General features: G+C 40.6%; 1 protein-coding gene across 1 annotated transcript in view; it reads right to left on the reverse strand.

Annotated features, from left to right (window-relative positions):
* Nucleotides 1-1911: 1911 nt before the first annotated feature.
* Nucleotides 1912-19571, reverse strand: part of LOC140272016 (cadherin-4-like) — a 238752-nt gene continuing 221092 nt past the window's right edge. The window contains exons 12-17 of the mRNA XM_072367321.1: nt 17223-17365; nt 13145-13384; nt 11565-11801; nt 9327-9466; nt 9074-9238; nt 1912-7547 (exon numbers count right to left, since the gene is read on the reverse strand). Coding sequence (XP_072223422.1) covers nt 7344-7547; nt 9074-9238; nt 9327-9466; nt 11565-11801; nt 13145-13384; nt 17223-17365 — 1129 coding nt within the window. The 3' untranslated portion in view covers nt 1912-7343. The remainder of the gene's footprint in view (nt 7548-9073; nt 9239-9326; nt 9467-11564; nt 11802-13144; nt 13385-17222; nt 17366-19571) is intronic.

The raw sequence follows: 19571 nt of genomic DNA on the forward strand, positions 1-19571 counted from the left end.
AGCTTCTGGTTGTAGGCCTTTGTGTATATTCAAGGGGTAGAGAAAGAAATCCTCTCAGTGCATTTCCAAATGTTTAGCTACTATGAGATATAACTTTTAGTCAATTCTAATGTTATTTCACAATCTCTTTTTTTTTTCCCCAGTTAGAGTAGGCAGGAAAAGTCTTCAGATGAAAAACGTAGCGGGTAGAGACGCTGTAGTACAGATCAATATAAACTCAGAAACCACTGTGTGTATGAATCCAAACAAGGTCGAAATTCAGCATGGGGCAATTCTGGTAATTATGTGACTATTCCCTGAATTAATCCATTCTGACTTCCCCGTCAGAAAGTCAGATAAGTGAGCCTGTCAACCCTGCAGCCTGACTGGTGGGAGGGCAGGAGCAGGTTTTGCCTCTTGTAGTTTTGAGGAGGGAGATATGTGTGTTCACGAGCTGTTGTGTGAGCTGTGTGTAACAGCAGAGCTTATTCTGTCTGCATTTGCACTGACGTGTTGTGATGGTTCAATCAATGAGGTGAAGACGCTGTGTGTTGTAGGTTCATTGACGTACTGCAGCTGAAAGAACAGGCAAGGGTAATTTCATCCTGCTCCTCATGCACTGCCTGCTAGTATTTTTCATTTTACATTTACCTCAGAAGGACTGAAGCAATTTGTGATATTTTAAGTGCCATGTAAACAACATATCATTAAAGAAACATACAAATGGTTTTAGGTCATAAACCACATGTTTTTGTCTAGATAATTATATTTTAATTTGTTGGCAATATATAATTATCAGGTCGAGAGAAATGTGTTGAGAACTATACATTTAAAAGAAATAGAGAATAATCAAAAAGAAGCCACTGGTTTTGAGGTCTGCAAAAGATGAAATTAACTTATTTCTTGCTGTCTGTGGCTTGTGTGCCTTTTGAACAATGTCAGACTAAACTCTCGAAAAAAACAAACAAACTAGAATGTAGTTTTCTGTTCCTGTTTCCTAGCGACACAAACTAAAAGGTTAATGTAACTTATTAAAGTCATCGCTAGGTTCAAACACCTTTTCTTCTTCTGCACCAACAAAGATTCAGAACAAAACAGAAAAAGACGAACTGTGAAAGATGACGGTGATAAAAATCAGAATTTTAGATCAGAGTATGGGCTTATTTGCAGCTTTGAAACATCTGTGTTTGCTATCGAACTTAACCACGATGGAACCAAAAATTAAGCACGTCTTTGAGTTTTTCCCTCTCTGCTTTTCTACTTCAGCTGGGAAAATTCTCTTTGCTTCACCTGGAAAGGCAACTGATGAATGAACAGCCTTAATTGTGCTAATTATCCTGGCTTATGTTTGCTCATGGCTGGCAATTTAACTAATTTTGAATATGACATGCAACAAACCGGCAACATATTAAACTGTGGCAAAGAGAGGCACATCAGAACTTCCAGTAGTTTTGGTTGTGACATCAAGGGACTCCCGGCTATAATATATTTTTTTTTGGAGAAACACTGAAGCAATATTGTTTACATATAAGTAGCACGTTATTCAATTAAAGGCGCTGCCATGAAGGCAAGCTTCAGTCAGTAAGAGTTAGTGTTAATAAGAAGTATACCAGACACACATGCAGCCCTCTGTCTAAGTACATACTAACACACTTCTGCTCTGCAAAACTGGCAAAATTAACAACGTTTCATGTATTTTCCTGTGAAAATAATAATTTTATAGCAGTATTAGCTATTATTTTGACTGAAAAATAAAGCAACATTGTATCACATGCACTGTTTTCCTGACTTACGTCAAACTATTTTCAGGCAACTATTTAAGGTCAAAATAAAGAGAGAGAAAGCTTCTTGCTCCACATTAGCAGTTTGAAATTAGAAGAAATTCACACTTGCAGGAATCGGAAGGTGACAGAGAAAACACAAGAGCCACTCTTTTTACAAGGAGGAGTAATTTTTTTTATTTATAACACATGATGCTGACAGGGAGTCTCCAGCTCAGCGTCTATATTACAAGGTTGATCTGCAAGGCTGCGTATGTACTGTACGGTATTTGGAAACCAAGATTGCAGTGGCACTATAAACACACGCTTGAAACAACAGACTCTTTCCCTTTTTTTTTTTTTTTTTTTGGCTTTTCATCATTTTTTTACAAAATGGTACAAACAACAATACAAAATATTTGTGCTGTTGACAATTTACAAAAGAAGTCTTCTGACTTGATAACTGTGCAATCCTTTTTTTCAGCTTTTTTTTTTCTCTCCTTCATTTGAAACTATGCAAGTATGGTACACCAGAATTCCTTCTGGACTGCAGCCTCCGTCATGCAGGCTGCACACTTCTTAAACTGTTGTATGGTTACTGTAGTAGAACTCATCTGCCCATTATAAAAAAAAGACACATGCAAAAAGCTCCAATTGTACAGTTACAGTTTGCCTAACTTAGTCTGTTTAGCTTCAAGCAAATATTACATTATGTACACTTGGACTTGAATAGAAGGACAACTTGTATGAAAGTCTGCAGCCTGTCTTTGTTATTCTGGCCATATCATGGCAAGTGTTTGGCTTCTTTTGGAATCTCCCGTCATGTGTGTGTGTGTCAATGGTCAGACAGTGTCCAGAATGACCAGCAATGACCAAATGTCTTTTAAGTGACACCAATGACACAGTTGTTGAGTTTGACTGCAACAATGCAAAGGTTCTTCCTTGGTTGTCATTTGCTAATTCTCCCCTTGCTTTAGCAAAGAGAACGTCAATATGACAAATGGACCAAGTATGTCACAAGTAATGACCAAACTGCTTTCATTTCCCCTGACTAAATGCATTGAAGTGAGGGTCAAGTTTGACTGACTATGTTGGTGATTTGCTGCCATGTGCAGGTCTGATAACATTCAGTATCATCATGGTAATGTGTTCTGTATGTATACCACAGTTTATTTACCTAGCCTTCTGTTATGTTTGGCCATGAATCTGATCTGAGCGTTTGATTAGAAAAAATGAAAACACTATGAAGAATGCCTTCATTCTGTGGAAACTGGGTGACCGTCAGTAACGTTGCAGCTCTGCGGCTGTATTAAAAGACTGTGAACAGGTTCATATAATATAGAACACTCACATATATACAATAAGGCCTAGAGGAGTGAGTGTGTGTTAGACTGTACAAGTTTGTTTGGAATGGAACCCTCTTGCCAAGGTGAAACAAAACTTAAACATCAAAACAAAACTTGAGTATGGCTGCAAGCCCATACAGAATCAAACCGATTCTTCTAAATGCACATGGCTTTTTGTGAAATATAATTTTGTGTTCATTTGAAACAAAATCACAGCGAAATAAATGTCGACACGGAAAGAGATGTCACCACATGTATAAAAATGCTCTGTATATACAACATTTATATGTCAGAAATAATCACAAATAGCAGAAAGTAACAGCTGTGTTTATTTTATAGAGATTTCTGTAGGCTGAGGAGCCGTCAGATAGATAAGAGCGTAACCAGCAGTGAGATGTGGAAACCTTTCGTCTTGACAGCTGCTCTGATCAGCGCCACTTTCAGGTTCTTCAAGGCAAGGGGCAATTTTTACTTATCTGTCTGCAACTCGAAACAAAAAGACCCTGTTGACCTTATGCACACTAGTGTGTTTTTTTTGTTTTAATGTCAAATCACACTTTCTTTGTTCTATCAATCAAAAGATAAATGTTTCCATTTATCTCACAAGTCAATTCATTTTCATTCATTCACTCTGAAAATCTACTTACTTCTTTATTTTTGTTTATATCTTATGTCTCATCTCTCCAACTTGATGTGGCAGTAAACAGGTGAGGAGCAGTTGAACATGTGGTGGATCCTTATGATCACACCCACCGGTTAACGCCTTTATGGATCATCATATTTATAATCAGTAGATGATCTGTTTCATTCACAACCCCAATCCCAAAAGAGATTGGACACTGTGTAAAATGTAAATAAAATAGATGGTAACTGTTTGTAAATCTCAAAAAAGAAAAAAAAAAGAAAGAAAGTATTTTCCAAACAGAACACAGAAAACATCAAATGTTAAAAATTAGACAATTTACTCTTCCACAAAGATATATTAGCTCATCTGGAATAGAGTTGGGATGGAAGAAACAAAAGGCAGGAAAAAATAAGTGGTACTACAAAGAAACAGCTGGAAGAACATGTTGCATCTAATTAAGTTAATTGACGACAGATTGATGGCATGAGTGGAATAAAAAAAGAGAAGCACGTTAGAGAAGCAGAATCTGGGGCCTGGGTTCAAGTCTCGGCTTTAGGTCTTTTGCTGCGTGTCATACCCCATCTCTCTGCCCACCCTCCTGTTCAGCTAGTGTCAAAAATAGGCCAGGTGCCAGAATAAATCTTGTGAAAATACCAAAGGCAAAGCCAAGTCTCAGATGGTAAGATGAGTAGTGGTTGAGAAATCCACAATAAGCTGAACCTACAAATTGAGGAGCGGTTCAAGAATAATGGGCCTAAATGATAAATAGTTAAAACTTTACCTATTCCATCATATAAAGTACATATCTGTACACATCTCTGTGCACAAGGAACATGGCTAAAAAAATCAATACTGGATATTGGCGGTACTGCATCACAACCGGGCATGATTCTGTCAAGGAAATCACTGCATGAGCTCAGGAACACTTCCAAAAATCACTGTCTGTGAACACAGTTCACTGTGTCATCCACAAAAGCTGATCAAAGCTCCATCATGCTAAGAAGCCAAATGTGAGCACGATCCAGCACACCGCCGCCTTCTCCTGGTCAAAGCTAATCTTATGATAGACTGAAGCAAAAATGGAAAACTGTTCTGTAGTCTTTTTGGAAATCATGTGCACTATATCCTCTGGACAAAACGGAAGATTGAGCATCCAGCTCGTTATCAGCACCATCACAGATGTTATAGGGGTGCGTTGTGGAACTGGCAACCATCACAGAAGGAAAGGCACATTATGCAATGCTAAAAGATATATACAGGTTTTAGAGCAACATGTTCTCCCACCTAGATGGGTTTTTTTTCAGAAAAGGCCTTGCTTATTTCAGCAGGACAAGGATGTAGAGGATGTAGACTGGTCTGCCTGCAGTCCAGACCTTTTCCACCAGCTGAAAAACATTTGGCTCATCATTAAACACAACACATCATAAAGAAGAACCAGGACTGTAGAGCATCCGGTTGTCATATATCAGATAAGAGTAAAATAACATCCTTCGTCCAGAGGCCCAGCATCTGGTTTCCTAAGTTCCGACATCTAGTTAAAAGAAGCAGGGATGTTTGAAAATGGTAAATATGGACCCGACCCAGCTTTTTGTTTGATGCGTTGCTGCCATCAGATTCACCATGAGCTAATATCATTGTGAAGTAGCACATTTGTAACATTTGATGTCTGAGCATAAACTATTGATTCATGAGATTTCCAAATCATTGAATTCTGTAATCCTTTACATTTCATACAGTGTTCCAACTTTTTCGATTTGAAGTTGTACATGGAGTTCAAACATGGTCACCGCTGCGGAACGTTTCAATGGAGATAAGGATGATTAAAAACTCTCTAACTGACCAGCGCTTCTCTGGTCCCTCTGTTGAATATTTTGCATATCTAAATAATTTAATAAATTGACTTAGGCTCCCCTCACCCCCGGCAGTTCCCCTGGTGATGTGTTTAAAAAAAAAAAAAAGCCCCCGGGTAGAGTTTTTCTGTAATTCAAAACTAAGCTGTTTTTCAAAATGTCTGTCTTGCAGAGAGTGTTACTACCAAAGCCTTTCTGCTTTTGATAAAGCACACATCTTCACACAGACTTTCCCTTCCACTAACTTCTTTTCTAAACCTCTTGTACTCGATGCCAGAAATTTCATGAGCGAATTTCTGATGAATGAAAAGCTGCCTGAAGAGAGACAGATTGTGATGGCACTAAGTCTCTGGCTGAGGCTCAATTCCCCATAGTTTCCATGACAGGGAGATGTCACATGTCTGTAAATGAAAGTTTGTCAGGCGACAACAGCGAGTCAACATGAAAACAAGAAGAAAAAACAGGGAGTCAAAATGGGGCTTTTTCAAGTTTGCATATCTGTGTGTCACACTCGGCGCTCTTTTTTCCCTCCTTCATGTTTCTATTTCTGCACTATATCGAGCACAAAATTGAGACCGGTGCCTTGTTCATCGGCCCTGGGTGAAGGGACAAACCTGCAAATGGTAGATGACCCCCTTAAATAACCCTCATATTTACTTACATCTACAGTAACGGCATACAGGTAACACATGTGACTTTAACTTTAAATTTAGAAACAAGCTGTATCAGCTTTTAGGTGCAAACACAGAGAGCTCGAAACAAACACAGCTGCTAATGAAGCCACATTAAACAAAGACACAATGCATTTTTTCTCTTAGACAGTCTCATCGTGGATTTCTGTGATTTCAGTGATCACACTCAAGCTGACTGTGATCTTTGAGCACAGACGTGTCTGACTTGAAAACTCAATGATTTGTCCATAACTTACAGACACACTGTAGGCCTATGTACAGTACGTCTACATAAAGCGCCCTCTTAAGCCAGTCATGGACATCTCCTGCAGCTATCACAGCCCCGCAGGACAGGAGAAAAGACAAGGGAGGTCTGAATTAAAGGGTCAGGGGTTGTATGGGGGGCCTGTTAGCCCAGAATGGCAACCAATCCTGAGTTAGCGGGAGTCTGCTAAAATACGCACCACTGAAGGCACTTTTTTTTTTTTTAAACAACAGTGCTTCTGTTCTAAGTAATTCAAGTTCAAAAAAGAATAAACCAAAGCCCTCCGTTCAGGAAGGACTTTTGTATCGATGCTCTTTTTTGTTCCTTATCGTTTACCTCAGACAGAGTGAGCAGCTAAATCTAAAGCTTCTTCAGAGAGGCGGGCGGGGGGGGGGGCTAACAGCGAGGGAAAAGTGAAAACCCTCAGGAGTTGGGAATATTTGTCATCAAACAATAGTGAGGACAAGAAGAAGTTATACAAACTGAAGTAAAAACAAAATTTGAATAAAGTAACTTAAGTCTACATCCAGCATTACAACTAAACTGAAACGAAAGAACAGGAGAAACACAGGATCAAAAGTCTGCCAATCAGAGCTTCCGTTACAGAATCAGGCTTCGAGCAGGTGTCGGTTGAGAAGAGCACCTGAAAATGGCTCGCGGCACTGGTCCTCTGTGGTGGGTAATTCGATTGGTTGGTTTGTCAGTGTGAACATGTCATTGTTTATGTGTGTTCAAGAAGGGTTTTATAGCCCCACGGGACAGAGCATGGCAGGCCAGCTGACGGGACGAGGGTGTGTGTGTGTGTGTGTGTGTGTGTGTGTGTGACAGACAGACAGACAGATTCGATTTAATCGTCCCCTCCTCCGTACATGTCGGCCAGCTTCTTGAAGCGGGGGCCCCAGTCGTTGAGGTAGTCATAGTCCTGGTCCCCTGTGCTAGAGGAGTTGAGGGAGCTTACAGAGCCGGCAGTGGAGCCGCTGCCCTCATAGTCAAACACCAGCAGGGAGTCATACGGAGGGGCTGTGGGGTCGTTGTCTGCTGCTCGCAGACCCTGAAAAGGTAGAAGTCTGTTATTTCATGTCAGCGGTGGAAATATCATGCATGCAAATAAGATGATTGGACCAGTGAGGGGGAAACTGCAAGTTATAATCAAAGTCAACCAATCCACTCTCAATATCTGCTTTACCCTGTTCAGGGTCATTGGGGGCTGGAGTCTGTCTCAGCTGCAGTAGCGTGAGAGGAGGGATGCACCCTGAATAGGCTGTCAATCCATCACAGGGCTTACACAGAAACGACAATGATGCACGCTTATATTTATGAGGGAGGAGAGTCACAAGCAGATCCAGGACACACAGGAGAGATTAGACTAGAGAGCTGTTTTTTGCAGCTGCCCTTTTGCATATGTATTTCAGTGAGTTATCCCTTTCAGACTGCAAAACGTGGGGGAGGACAGTATTAAATGAATCATACATGACTTGAGGTAGGCAGTGTGTTGCCAATTGCGCCATTATTCATCGCCGTAAGCCTGTCCTAATTCAATTTGGGCTTCGCATGTCTCCAAAAGTTGGAGGAAGCACTGCTGAGGCTTGGTTGAAGGGGGAATATTTCCTTACTTGTGTTAATTAATTTGGAATGCTGGAGGCACAGGTTATTAGAAGATAACGATTGCCAAGGCACGTTACAAAGATGACCTGGGTCCAACGAAAAGGATTCATGCAAAAACAGCTGCACCAACCCTCGTTGCAACCGTTCTATTGAAGGCTCCAGTTCTTTGGACAAAGCCGAACAGCACTTTCTTTTTCTCTTTTTTTAGAATCTGACATGGAAAAGTGTAGTGTTCATTCAATGAGAACTCAAACCCTAATCATCAATTTTTTGTTTCACAATGGGGTTATTTTTGTCTGCTGGGGCTAAACAGTAAAACATTTGTGTCTATCAATGACTTATTAGGGCCACTAACGTGAGGGCTAGGCAGATGAAGGGAACAGACCTTGTTGACTTCAGTGAAATCATGACAGACGTTGTGGATAGAAATCTAAAAAGCTTCAACCCCCGTGGATACAGCGCAAGGCAGGTTTAATAGAAAAAAGAGAAAAAAAATCACCATGTTTTTGTTGCTTTTGTATTTAACCAGGTCATTGGAGCGAGATCAGGTGAGTATATATATGTGTGTGTGTATGTTTATGTGAATCTGTGTGAGAGTGAGTTGTGGCTGGATGGATCAAAGCTGAACAGCTGCCAACACCTCTCGAGTGTGAACGTGTTGTCACAAGTCTGTCAATCAGTATTTTCTCGCACCAGTGTGCCAACGCTGGAGTTGGTTGTGTGTGACAGTTGATGTGTGTATGTGTTTGTGTGTGTGTGGGGAAGTGAGAGTGGCAGTAAAGTGAAACAAAACTGGTTGTTGTCATCACGATACTGGTGTTTACATATTGAACAGCATCCAGAAATCAGTAATCACATTAGATGTCAGAGGGACAGAAGTGAGAGATGTGGGATAAACAATCTAATTTGCATGCAAATATATATGTATATGTATGTGTGTGTGTGTGTGTGTGTGTGTGTTTGTAAACTCACCTCATGGATAAAGTCCCCAATGTCTCCAGGGTGGGGCACAACAGGTCTAATGGGGTACTGGGATTCAGGAATGATGGGACGTTCATCAACCCTGCGGACGCCAGGCGGCTTGCTGATGATGTGGTCTAAGGAGTCGGGCTGCTGCAGCTGGCTCAAGTCGTAGTCCTGCACGGCCACAGGGGCAAACAGATGTAAGAAAAGCAAGACTCAACAAAGACATTATGTATGTGCGGTACATCTCTCATGATCTCACTTGGTCTTCTTCTCCTCCTCCCTCCTCGTCATATTTGAGGATGTTGTCTCTGACATCGTCCTCGGGGTCAATAAGCAGTTGCTTTGTCTGCCTCTCCTTCTCTCTGCGCTTGATCCACATCACAAACAAGAGCACCATGCCTGCAAAGATACACACATGGATGCTATAAAGCTTCGGGGTGAGCCGCAGCAACTGGCAACCCCAACAACACAACTTCACTCACTGACAGGTCTTCAGCCTTGCTGGAGGACTGCACTGAGGCAGCAGAGGCTTGAATTAAAAGCTGAAGATGGCATATGAAAAAGCTTACCCTGCATAATACTGTAGTTTAGCATTTTCACATCCAAGGTCGACGGCAGATATTTAGTTGTGAACTGACTTCCTGAACAGAGAAACTGCAAATCTTTGATGAGTGGGCAGGTAACCTTGTGTAGGTATTGTCATGCCAACTTGATACCTGACAACAAACACCTATAGAACTATTTAGCCACTTCTCTAAATTAAGTACCGGCTCTGCTTGTATGATTGGCATCAGGTAGCCGAGGACACCTTGATGTGGATAAAAATATTTCTTAATATTTCATTAACATCACTGTGTGTGGCCCTTCAACGCCTCATTCTCAGAAAACCGCGTTACGGCAGCTGTAACTCAAAAACTGTGGGAAGGCATTCTGCCCGTTTGAACACTCTATCACATCAGCGATCAGCTCATATCCCGTTCATTATTCAACTCCCTACTCCAGACTGCAGCTTACATTACATTACAGTTCATTATAGTCTGTCAAATGCGTATAAAAGTTTTGATTTTCATTAAGGAACACTGAGCTGACATGGTTATACAGTCAAACAATCTTTTTTTTTTTACTGTACATAATGTGTTTAACTTTTAATCTCACGGACACAGTGTTAGCTTTGTGGCTCGTAGCTGATGAAATGTTTGTACAGGGTTAAACTACTGTAGTTAGTCACTGTGCTTTGTGCTAACCCTTTGCATCTATTTGTTTCTCTTCTACTCTCTCTGCTCTCATAGACTGTGTATTATTCCAGCTGAACTCCCGGCTATGCTCCTATCATTCACAATTTCTTTCCATTTCTGTTATCAGACAGCAAAATGAGGCTGAAATTTTAATCCAAAATAGGCCCTTTAATATCGCGTGCCAACTTGTGATCACTATCAGCTGCTCTGCTCTGATGAAATGTGTTTACTACAAATGCATCGTCATCCGATTAAACCATAAAATAATGATAAGGTCTGTGCGGTAATCCATTCACTTTCTTCCACTCATCCAAGGTTGGGTCGCAGGGGCAACAGAGGCATGAGAACATAAAACCTGAGCGAGTGACGTGTGAGACTTGAGGCCCCTGATTGAAACATTCCTGGAAATTTAAACGAAGGGTGTGTCAAACAGTGTTTTTAGTACTTCTAAATGACAACTTGATTTTACAGAATCACTGCCTAAAGGTTTTAACTGTACCATGTTGTAACTTGATGAAATCCTATAAAGAAGGCTGTGGAAGTGGAAGTTTGACTTGAGAAACTGCTTTCACTAAATAATCACACCATGTCAGTGCCTGATCAGAAGAAATAGCAATATGAAGACTGCCCTATTTTGTTGTTTATTCTAAAACACTTGTTGCTACATTTGTTAAACCTCTAGTGGCATTTCTTGAGAGCTATTTCTTTATTTCATTTTTCATTTTTTGAGGCTTTGAAGGTTCTTATGTGTCAGTTTCTGCTTGGCGCTTGTGTGTCATCCTTACAAAAAAAATGAACTAAAAAAGAAATGCAACAAATGTTATCGCGCTGCACTTGAGCAAACACACAAAAAGCAGGAAGTTATAGAAGTGGGTCACTCAAAAACTTGGTAGATTTGGTAGAAACAGCTGTTATAAAACAGATGATCATTAAATAAGAATTCATCATTTGAGACCTGTTACAGCAGAAAATAAATGAATCAGTGGAGACGGTTTCTTTGTGAAAATGAAGACAAATATAAAGAGATGCTGTAGAAGATTTCAGTAGTTATTCATCAATTATAAGACACTGTCTACGTTGTTGCATTACAGACTGATGGACGTGTATGGCTGCACTCTGAACTGTGTTTCTGTCAGAAGAGAGGAAGTGAAAATCTAAACCTGTCACAGGCAGCGGTAATTTTTTACACTTTAATTGTGTGATGGTGCTTGAGAACAGCGAGGTGTCAGGGGAGGAATTCAATAAGAACAGCTAAAACTCACAGAGCAGTATGATGATACAGATGAGGATGGAGATGATGGCTCCAGTTCCCAGGCCAGCGGCTGCCACGGCCCCAAGAGCGGTGCAGTCTCCATTTTCATCGCATGGGCACACTTTTACTTTGATGACCGACCTGTTGGACAGCGGAGGGTTGCCCGAGTCTGACACAATTACGGGGACCTCATACATTCCCGGCTCTAAATATATCTGGTACCGCAGAGCCAGACGGGCATAATCACCTGAATAGAGTGAAAAAGTGAAGAGTGAGGATAAAAGTTAGGAGATTTTACCAATTATCACCTCTGTTATTCCAAATGTACATGTGTGTGGAAGCTTAAATGACCACAAATGGTTTAAGACCCTAATTGGACATTCTTTTCAGTATATTTTATATACAATTATAAACACCATAAAATGTTTAGAATTCTATACATCATGTAATATAACAACTACAACAACATCAACTGTAACTTGTTTCATTCCAATTGAAAACCAGTTTTAGAGTCTAATATTATTGGTTTTACATCACAGTTTCTTTTTAACTATGAAACCGGATAAAAAGAAAAAAAACAAGATAGACAGAAAGAAAAGGGCAACTACTATACAGTACACTGCATATTTTAAGTTCATATGAAATTTGCCACATTCTGTGTTTCAAATTAGTTTTAGATGGACTCAGTAGGAAACTGAAACACGCTGTAAGTATTCAGACCCATCTCAACGACACTCGATCTCTGCTGCATCAAATATCTATCAGGGTTTGTTAAGTTGCTTCTACAATTCGACAGAACTCAAATTGTGCCTAAATTAATCTCAGAAAGTTACCTCAGTGCCTATCTACATGAGGTCTTTCACTTGATGTTGACAAGTTTGTGTCAAAGCACAGCTCTGGGAAAAGATACGGGATAATAATATCTGCAGCGTTGAAAGTGCTCAAAACACCAGCAACGTCCATTATTTTTAAACAGTTGGATTAAGTTGAAAACCACTAATGGACAAAGATTGAACTATTGGTATATAGTTCCCAGCAGCATGTGTGGAGGAAAGCAGGCACTTTGCGTGAGCTTAATAACACCATCCTTATGGTTGAATATATTGGCAACATCATGATAGTTGAGAAGATGAGATGGTTGAGAACAGGAGACTGGTCTGGATGAAGGGCAAGACGTAAGCAGAAAAATACAGCACAATCTGGAGTGATAACCTTGTGACAATCTGTCCAGACTGATATGATCTGGTTTAACTTGAATCTGTTTGTGCTTGAATGTTTCTGGCAAAATAGAAACCATGTTCCTTTTTTTTCTTTATTTCACCTAATACTCTCAACATTTGTTAATCTGGGATACTGTGTTTAGGCTGAAAAACTTCACTGAATGAGTCCCAAATTTAAGAAAAAACCTTAAAGCTTCCCAAATATATTGTATTTCCACATGAAATAAAAGTTCCTGAGTCTGAAATTCAATTTCGCATCAAAATAGCTGATTTTGAATCATAATTTTAAAAAAAGGTTAAAAAAAACAAAACAAAACATCACTCGAAACATTTTTCTTTTCATTTCACTTTGTCAGCGACACCTCCTCACCACTGATCCGTGAAATCGTCCAGTTGCGTCGGATGCTAGAGGGGAAGCTGGGAAGCTCGAAGACAAAAGGTCCTGCATTGGGGTCTATGTCAGCATCCGCGGCAGTGATGTTGACACCGTTGACGTTCTTGCTCAACCTTTCACAGATCTGAGATTCCCTGGGTACTAGTGCTGGAGGGTTGTCATTAATATCTATCAGATAGATCTGCAGTGTACCTGTGCCGCTGGCAGGAGGAGAGCCTGGGAGCAAGAAGAGGAGACAAAAAAATTCTATCATAACAGGAGGAAAAGATGACACGAGAAGATGCGTGCAGTGAAAGGGACGACTGAGGGAGAAAAGAGGAAAAGAGAAGAGTTGAAGGCCAGAGCAGAGAGAAGAAACAAAAGAGGAGAAAAGACAGAGATACATAAAAGGGACAGAGGAGAGGTGAAAGGAGCATTGTTCATTCGCAATGATGATGTTCGAGGTAGGAATACTGTAGAGCTGGGGGAGAGTTTCGACTTTTGACAGAAATTCTTCTGACAGTTGTGCTTTTCAGCGCGTCTTTTGGCCTTACAGCCAAATTGAACCTATCACAGTTGATTCGTATGCAGGCACAGCACATCCAGTCGCCAAGAGAGGGCCTAGGTACAATAATGATGACTGTAATACAATAAAACAAGTCCTTGTCTGTGTGTATTGACACAATAACACAAGATTGTTCTATGATTTTGGACATAAATGTGCTTCTCTTTGCTGTATTAACATTTTCACTGAACACAGTTGTTCACTGTCGCATGCACAATGATAAATAAATCCATGTACACTAAGCGAACATGTATGTCCTCATGTCTTTAGAGAAAATCTGCACGGCATTCTCACTGAAGGCTTTTGAATGTACCTCCCTGTTGAAAGATAACTAAACACACAAATAATTTGGGTAGATATTATGACCATTAACCAGACCGTTATGGCCATGTAAATCCTGTAAAATCATGATCAAACTGCCTTGTAAGTGTGACCTCACTTGGTTTTCTTTCTGAAGCTGACTTCTCACATCTGCACGCAAAGTCAGTAACAATCACATTTCCCTAACAGATGTGCTGATTAGGCAGCGATTAAACTTGAGGAAATAATTGCTCTTGATTTCACAGAAATGTTGCAGCTGAGTCCACATTTGGAGTGAAAAAAAAACAAACTGTTGAAGCAACAAGAGAAATTAGCTCCGATGCTACTTTAGGTATGCCATTCCAGGTGCTGTTTCAATGACAATATTGTCGGCCTCAGACTGCAATAATGTGCTCTGCTGCACACAGACACGCTTACATCTCATCTGCACAGACGATTTTGAAGCTGTTGCATCGATTGAACATGGCAACAGAGCATAAGCGAAAGCATTTATTGAGAGCTTGGAATAAAGAACAGACACTTTGAACAATCAGGACCTAGATATTGACGCAGTAAAATGCACGAATGCTTAAGTGAAGCATGGAAATGTGGCACAAATTTCTAAAAAAGAAAAAAAAGGGGGGGGGGGACTTAGCAGTATAAAGCTTAGAGCTGTTTACTGAGTGTGTGCCAGGGGGTGGCGATCCTTAGCTACCAATTACGAGTCATTTCCCTGTCATGCCCCAACAACTGAGCCATTGCATGGACTCCAGCGACCCCAGGGCCCATCTGTGGGATCAGATTTGGGCAATATAATTTATAAAAGATTTATGCAAAGCTTACAGATCTGCCAATTAAGTGTGGCAACAGAGCAAGACATTTGCCACAAGACAAGTAAAGTGCATCAGAAGATAGTCCAAAAGTGAGTCTGTTGGCAATTCCAGCTGTCTGAATGGTTAAACTCAAATGCAGGTCGCTCCATAAAATGTAATTGTCTGGATAAAAAAAAAAATGTAATCTAAAAAATTACTCTAATACTGGTTGGAACAAATTTTTTAAATCTAATATGATGACAAATCTGAGAATGTTGCAGAATCAAACTAAAGACACATTGCTTTCAATCTAATAATTCATAATGTAATAAAATGATAACCTCACTAGCAAAGTACAAACCCATCTTCCAGAAAATGTGTTGGGTTTTCTAAAATGCAACGAGAACTTAAATCTGTCTACCGCAGAGGTGCTGCACTCAAGAGCCAGATGTCCTGATTAAAAGGTCTTAAACTTTATCCATAATAGTTGCATAATCAGGGACCTTTTGCACCAATTGCATACACATGCAGGCAGTAGCTAAAGTGCAGTATTGGATGAGAAAGTACATACATGTACATATCTATCAACACACGTGACTCACAGACCCATGCATTAGCAAAAAAAAAAAAGGGAAGAAAGAAATCACACAAATATGCCCACACAAATTTGCACTCACACAGAGCTTTCCCATTCTGCGGGTTTGTTAATCCCAGCCATGTATGGGGGACATGTGGAAGCAGCTTGCCACAGCTGATAGGAGAATTATGTGGGTTTTAACCAGCTAAATAAATAATTATGTTTGTGTAAATTCCTCAAAAGGATTTGTATTAACTCCCTGTTTCATTGGTGGATGAGAAACGCAAGGCATGGTGAAAAGACTCGTAGCAGCCTACCATATGCCCTTTGAAGAACACACACACGCACACACACACACATATGAACAATACCATAGGTGTTTTCAGAGAAAACGGTGCCAAAATGGTTTGATTTTGTCAAGGTGGGGGAGGTGGGGGAAGGTGGGCATGGCATGATTCTCACCATGTTGTCACCACCTCACCATGTCCCGCCCTACTATCCTTACTGTCTCATAGTGCTTCTTACCATAATCCCTCTCATGTTGTGATGGCTGGCACTTCAGAAACACCCACATAGTCTGACTGACATGCTCTTTCACACAGACACACGACCTGAATTACAGGTATCAGCCAAACCAAGTAAAAAAAGTCAGGTCAGATGAGGTAAAATTACAAAAAAAAAAGGTTATTCAAGAAAATATGGGACACGCTCCGATTATGAAGAAGGCCAGGCAATAACAGGGCAAGAAAAATACAGAGGAAGTGCAAACAACAAGAGCCTGCCAGCCTCTAAACCTACTGCGATTTCCTTCCCATCCACACAGCATGTTACGCATTCTGACACTGTCAATCATCGCAAATAGCTGCACAGTAAACACATACACACGCTCCCATAAAAACGCTGCACATAAGAGCAGCCACAGACGCTAAAACTTAGAAACATGGCAGCGTTTCAAGGCCGGCTCAACTTAAAGTAAACACACCAGTGCGCTGCATGTCACTGATAAGGCAATTTAGTGGGAAAAAGAAAAACCCATTCCCTCTTTACTTGAAAAAAAAAAGCCCTCAATTCCACTTGAGAAAAAAGGAACTTATTGGTTTGCTGTGATTGAGTTTGTGCTTGGTTAAGCTTGAGTTTCAACGTTGAAGTGGAACAAATAACACATGCAACAGAAATTGAGAGAAAGGGAGTGAGTAGCATGGCTCGGACCGAAGATAAAACAGACAGAAAGGAGAGGCTCAACAGTGTGACCAGTTGTGTGAATCCTGGATTTACTCTGAGTCAAGCCCAGCTGTGTGGCTCTTCAATGCTGTGTGCACTTAAATTCCTCTAAATCTACACAAATGGCTGATACATAGTATTGTTCTCAGATATAATACTCTTTTTTAGTCATTCAGTCACATTTGCAGCTAAAGAAAATGGTGAATTACTTTGAAATGAGTATTCAAGGCACTCTGTACTGAACTTCATCCATGTTTAGATAGATATGATGTTGTGGAAATTTAAATTTTTGTGATTCCATAATTATTGGATATCAAAAATTCAAAAATGGTTCCTCCTGTTTGTCGTTTAAGGTCAGTCAGTGACTGGTTCAGAGAAGAAGAAGGTGGCTTGATTGTATCATCATATTCCAAATCTGTCAGGGTCCAGATGCAAACAATATGTTTAATAAGACAATGTTTCACTGAGTAAATACTTTCATTTTTTGTAAAGTTATAATAACAGAAACTGTATTACAATACATTTTGACTTTTGTTTTGATATTTGAGGCTGTAGAATGAGACATAAAAAGGAGGGAGAAAACCAAAATCCCGTTCTTACCGTTGTCTGTAGCCAGAAAGGTGGCTTCATAAATGTTACTCTTTACGTAGATGGACTCCCGATCAAGCACTGCTGTTGTTACTATCTGACCGTTGGTTCTGTTGATGGACAACCAGTCTGCAGGGTCATTCAGCTTTGAATACCTAAAAACACACATGGACGGATAAATAGAGAAGTTAGTGTTGGTATTTCCAGGTCTGCAAGCAATAACACATTTTCTCTTGTGCCTGTGTATATATAGATTGCCTCCAAATACACAGGCCCACAAAATCACAACAGCCTGACCTTCACACAGTTTAATTCTTCATTGACTTTTTCTGCGGAGCCTGAAGCCTATAGTCAATTTCACCTCATTTTTCACTCTTGTGTACCAAGCAGTGAAGTCAATTATCTCCCTAGTTAAGCACTGCTGCAACCGCCAGTGTGTGTGTTGCACTTTTTTCTCCAAAGTGTTTGCTTAAAGCTGGGGAAGACTTAACCTGCCCGTATGGGCTATATAAATGCAAGTTTTTAGAGCTTGCATGTTTTCAGATGTACTTGTGTGTATACGCAGGAGTAATGTGTAGCTTGAAGACAGAATGATCGGATCTTGGGGCTAATCATCAAACAGGAATGTAGCTGTAGTGGCAGGTGATGACAGTCCTCCAGAATAAAGGCAAAAAAAGAAACATGGGATCATCACCAAGATTGAATCCCAATCTCACTCTGATCTAACTGTTGTCGTTTCTCAGGCTTTTGATGCTTTCGGCTTGTTCCATGCCTTCAGTTATATTTGATCTCTCTGAACTCATGCTGCCTCACCTCATCTTGCCAAGCTTGGTATTCATACATTTTCTTATCCCTGTGTGTCTCCTCTCACCCTTGTCTCATTCACTCTGTGATACACAGTCCAGCTGCCACCTTTCTTGGCTGCAATCGTGTTTTCACATGTGAAACATCATCTCTGGATATACACCTTGGCCTCAAACAAATGTCAATTCAATTTAATTTACTGAGAGTAAGTTTAAGAAAAAGGTTATGTCTTAACTGTATGTGACATGCACCTCCAGCTTTGAAGTCTGAAACGGATTTGACCATGTCTTTGCTTTTATGTGTACTCAGTTATAATTTTGTGTACAACCTGCTTGTTAATTTGACTTTTAATTAATTTCACATACACACAGTTCTGCTAACATGGAAGAGAATCTCTGAGAGGGATGAGTGGCAATAAGGAGGGGGTGGCCAGAGAGTATAATCTCTCCCCTGCAGTGACATAGGTGGGATTTTCCCAGCAGGCAGTGGGCATGATCCCAGGCATAGAGCAGTGTGGGGAAGGGGATCATAGAGATGATATTACCACACTCTAGACAGTTTCACACAAGCAAACCAAGCCCACTCCCACTAACTGGCAGACTGTGAAATCTCCACAAGGACTACAATGAGTCACTGAGCCAGTCACAGTGGGAGGCTGGGATAAAAGGGTAAGGGAAATGATCAGGAATGGGTTGGGAGGAGAACGAGGCACAGAGGAGACATTCAGAAGTACAGAGCTGTATGATCAGATATAAGTGTTCAAATTAAGACTGACTCGATACCTTCTGCTTGCTACTCTGTGTCCAGTTGCATTTCTGCAATGTCAGACTGACAAATCTTTTCTGTCACTCCAGTGGGAAGCCTTTTATGTGGGCACAAAGAAAGCATGGGTACAATCAATCAAACAAACAAACAAAACCAAAAAGACTGTTGGGACTTTTTAACAGCTAAAGTATGGAATTGGCACATTAAAGGCATGGACACTCCATTTCTCTGACTGGCCCTGTCCATTTCAAGCATTGCTGCTGGAAGTTTGCATTTTTATTGACATTGTATTTAGTCCTAAGGTTACTACTGGGACGAGTACAGTTGTAGGGTGGTCTCAAATGACTCTCTGAGAAGTAAAGCATGGGCTCCTCCTAAATGCAACATTTTTACATTTTCCACACCTTCAAACCCTGGATAAAGCAGCCTTTTAAAGACGTTGAGAGGTGGAGAGAAGGCTACAATTATTGCTGGCTCTCAGGTAAGCTAAAAATCTTTTCTGTAATATTGATGCAGGGTACAACCCTGGACAAGTCGCCAGTCCATCACAGGGCCACACAGAGACAAAAGAGATAAACAACCATCCACGCTCACTCCTAGGGTTAATTTAGAGTCACCAATTAACCTGACATGAATGTTTTTGAGCAGGAGGAAGCCATAATACCCAGAGAGAGCCCACACATACAAACTCTACACAGGAAGGCCCCAGCTGGGATGTGAACCAAGAACCCTCATGCCGTGAGGCGACAGTGCCAACCACCACGCCACCGTGCAGCCTCAGTCTGGATCAAT

Source organism: Leuresthes tenuis, unplaced genomic scaffold (genome assembly GCF_036924035.1).
Source record: "Leuresthes tenuis unplaced genomic scaffold, fLeuTen1.0.hap1 SCAF_16, whole genome shotgun sequence".
NCBI lineage: Eukaryota > Metazoa > Chordata > Actinopteri > Atheriniformes > Atherinopsidae > Leuresthes > Leuresthes tenuis.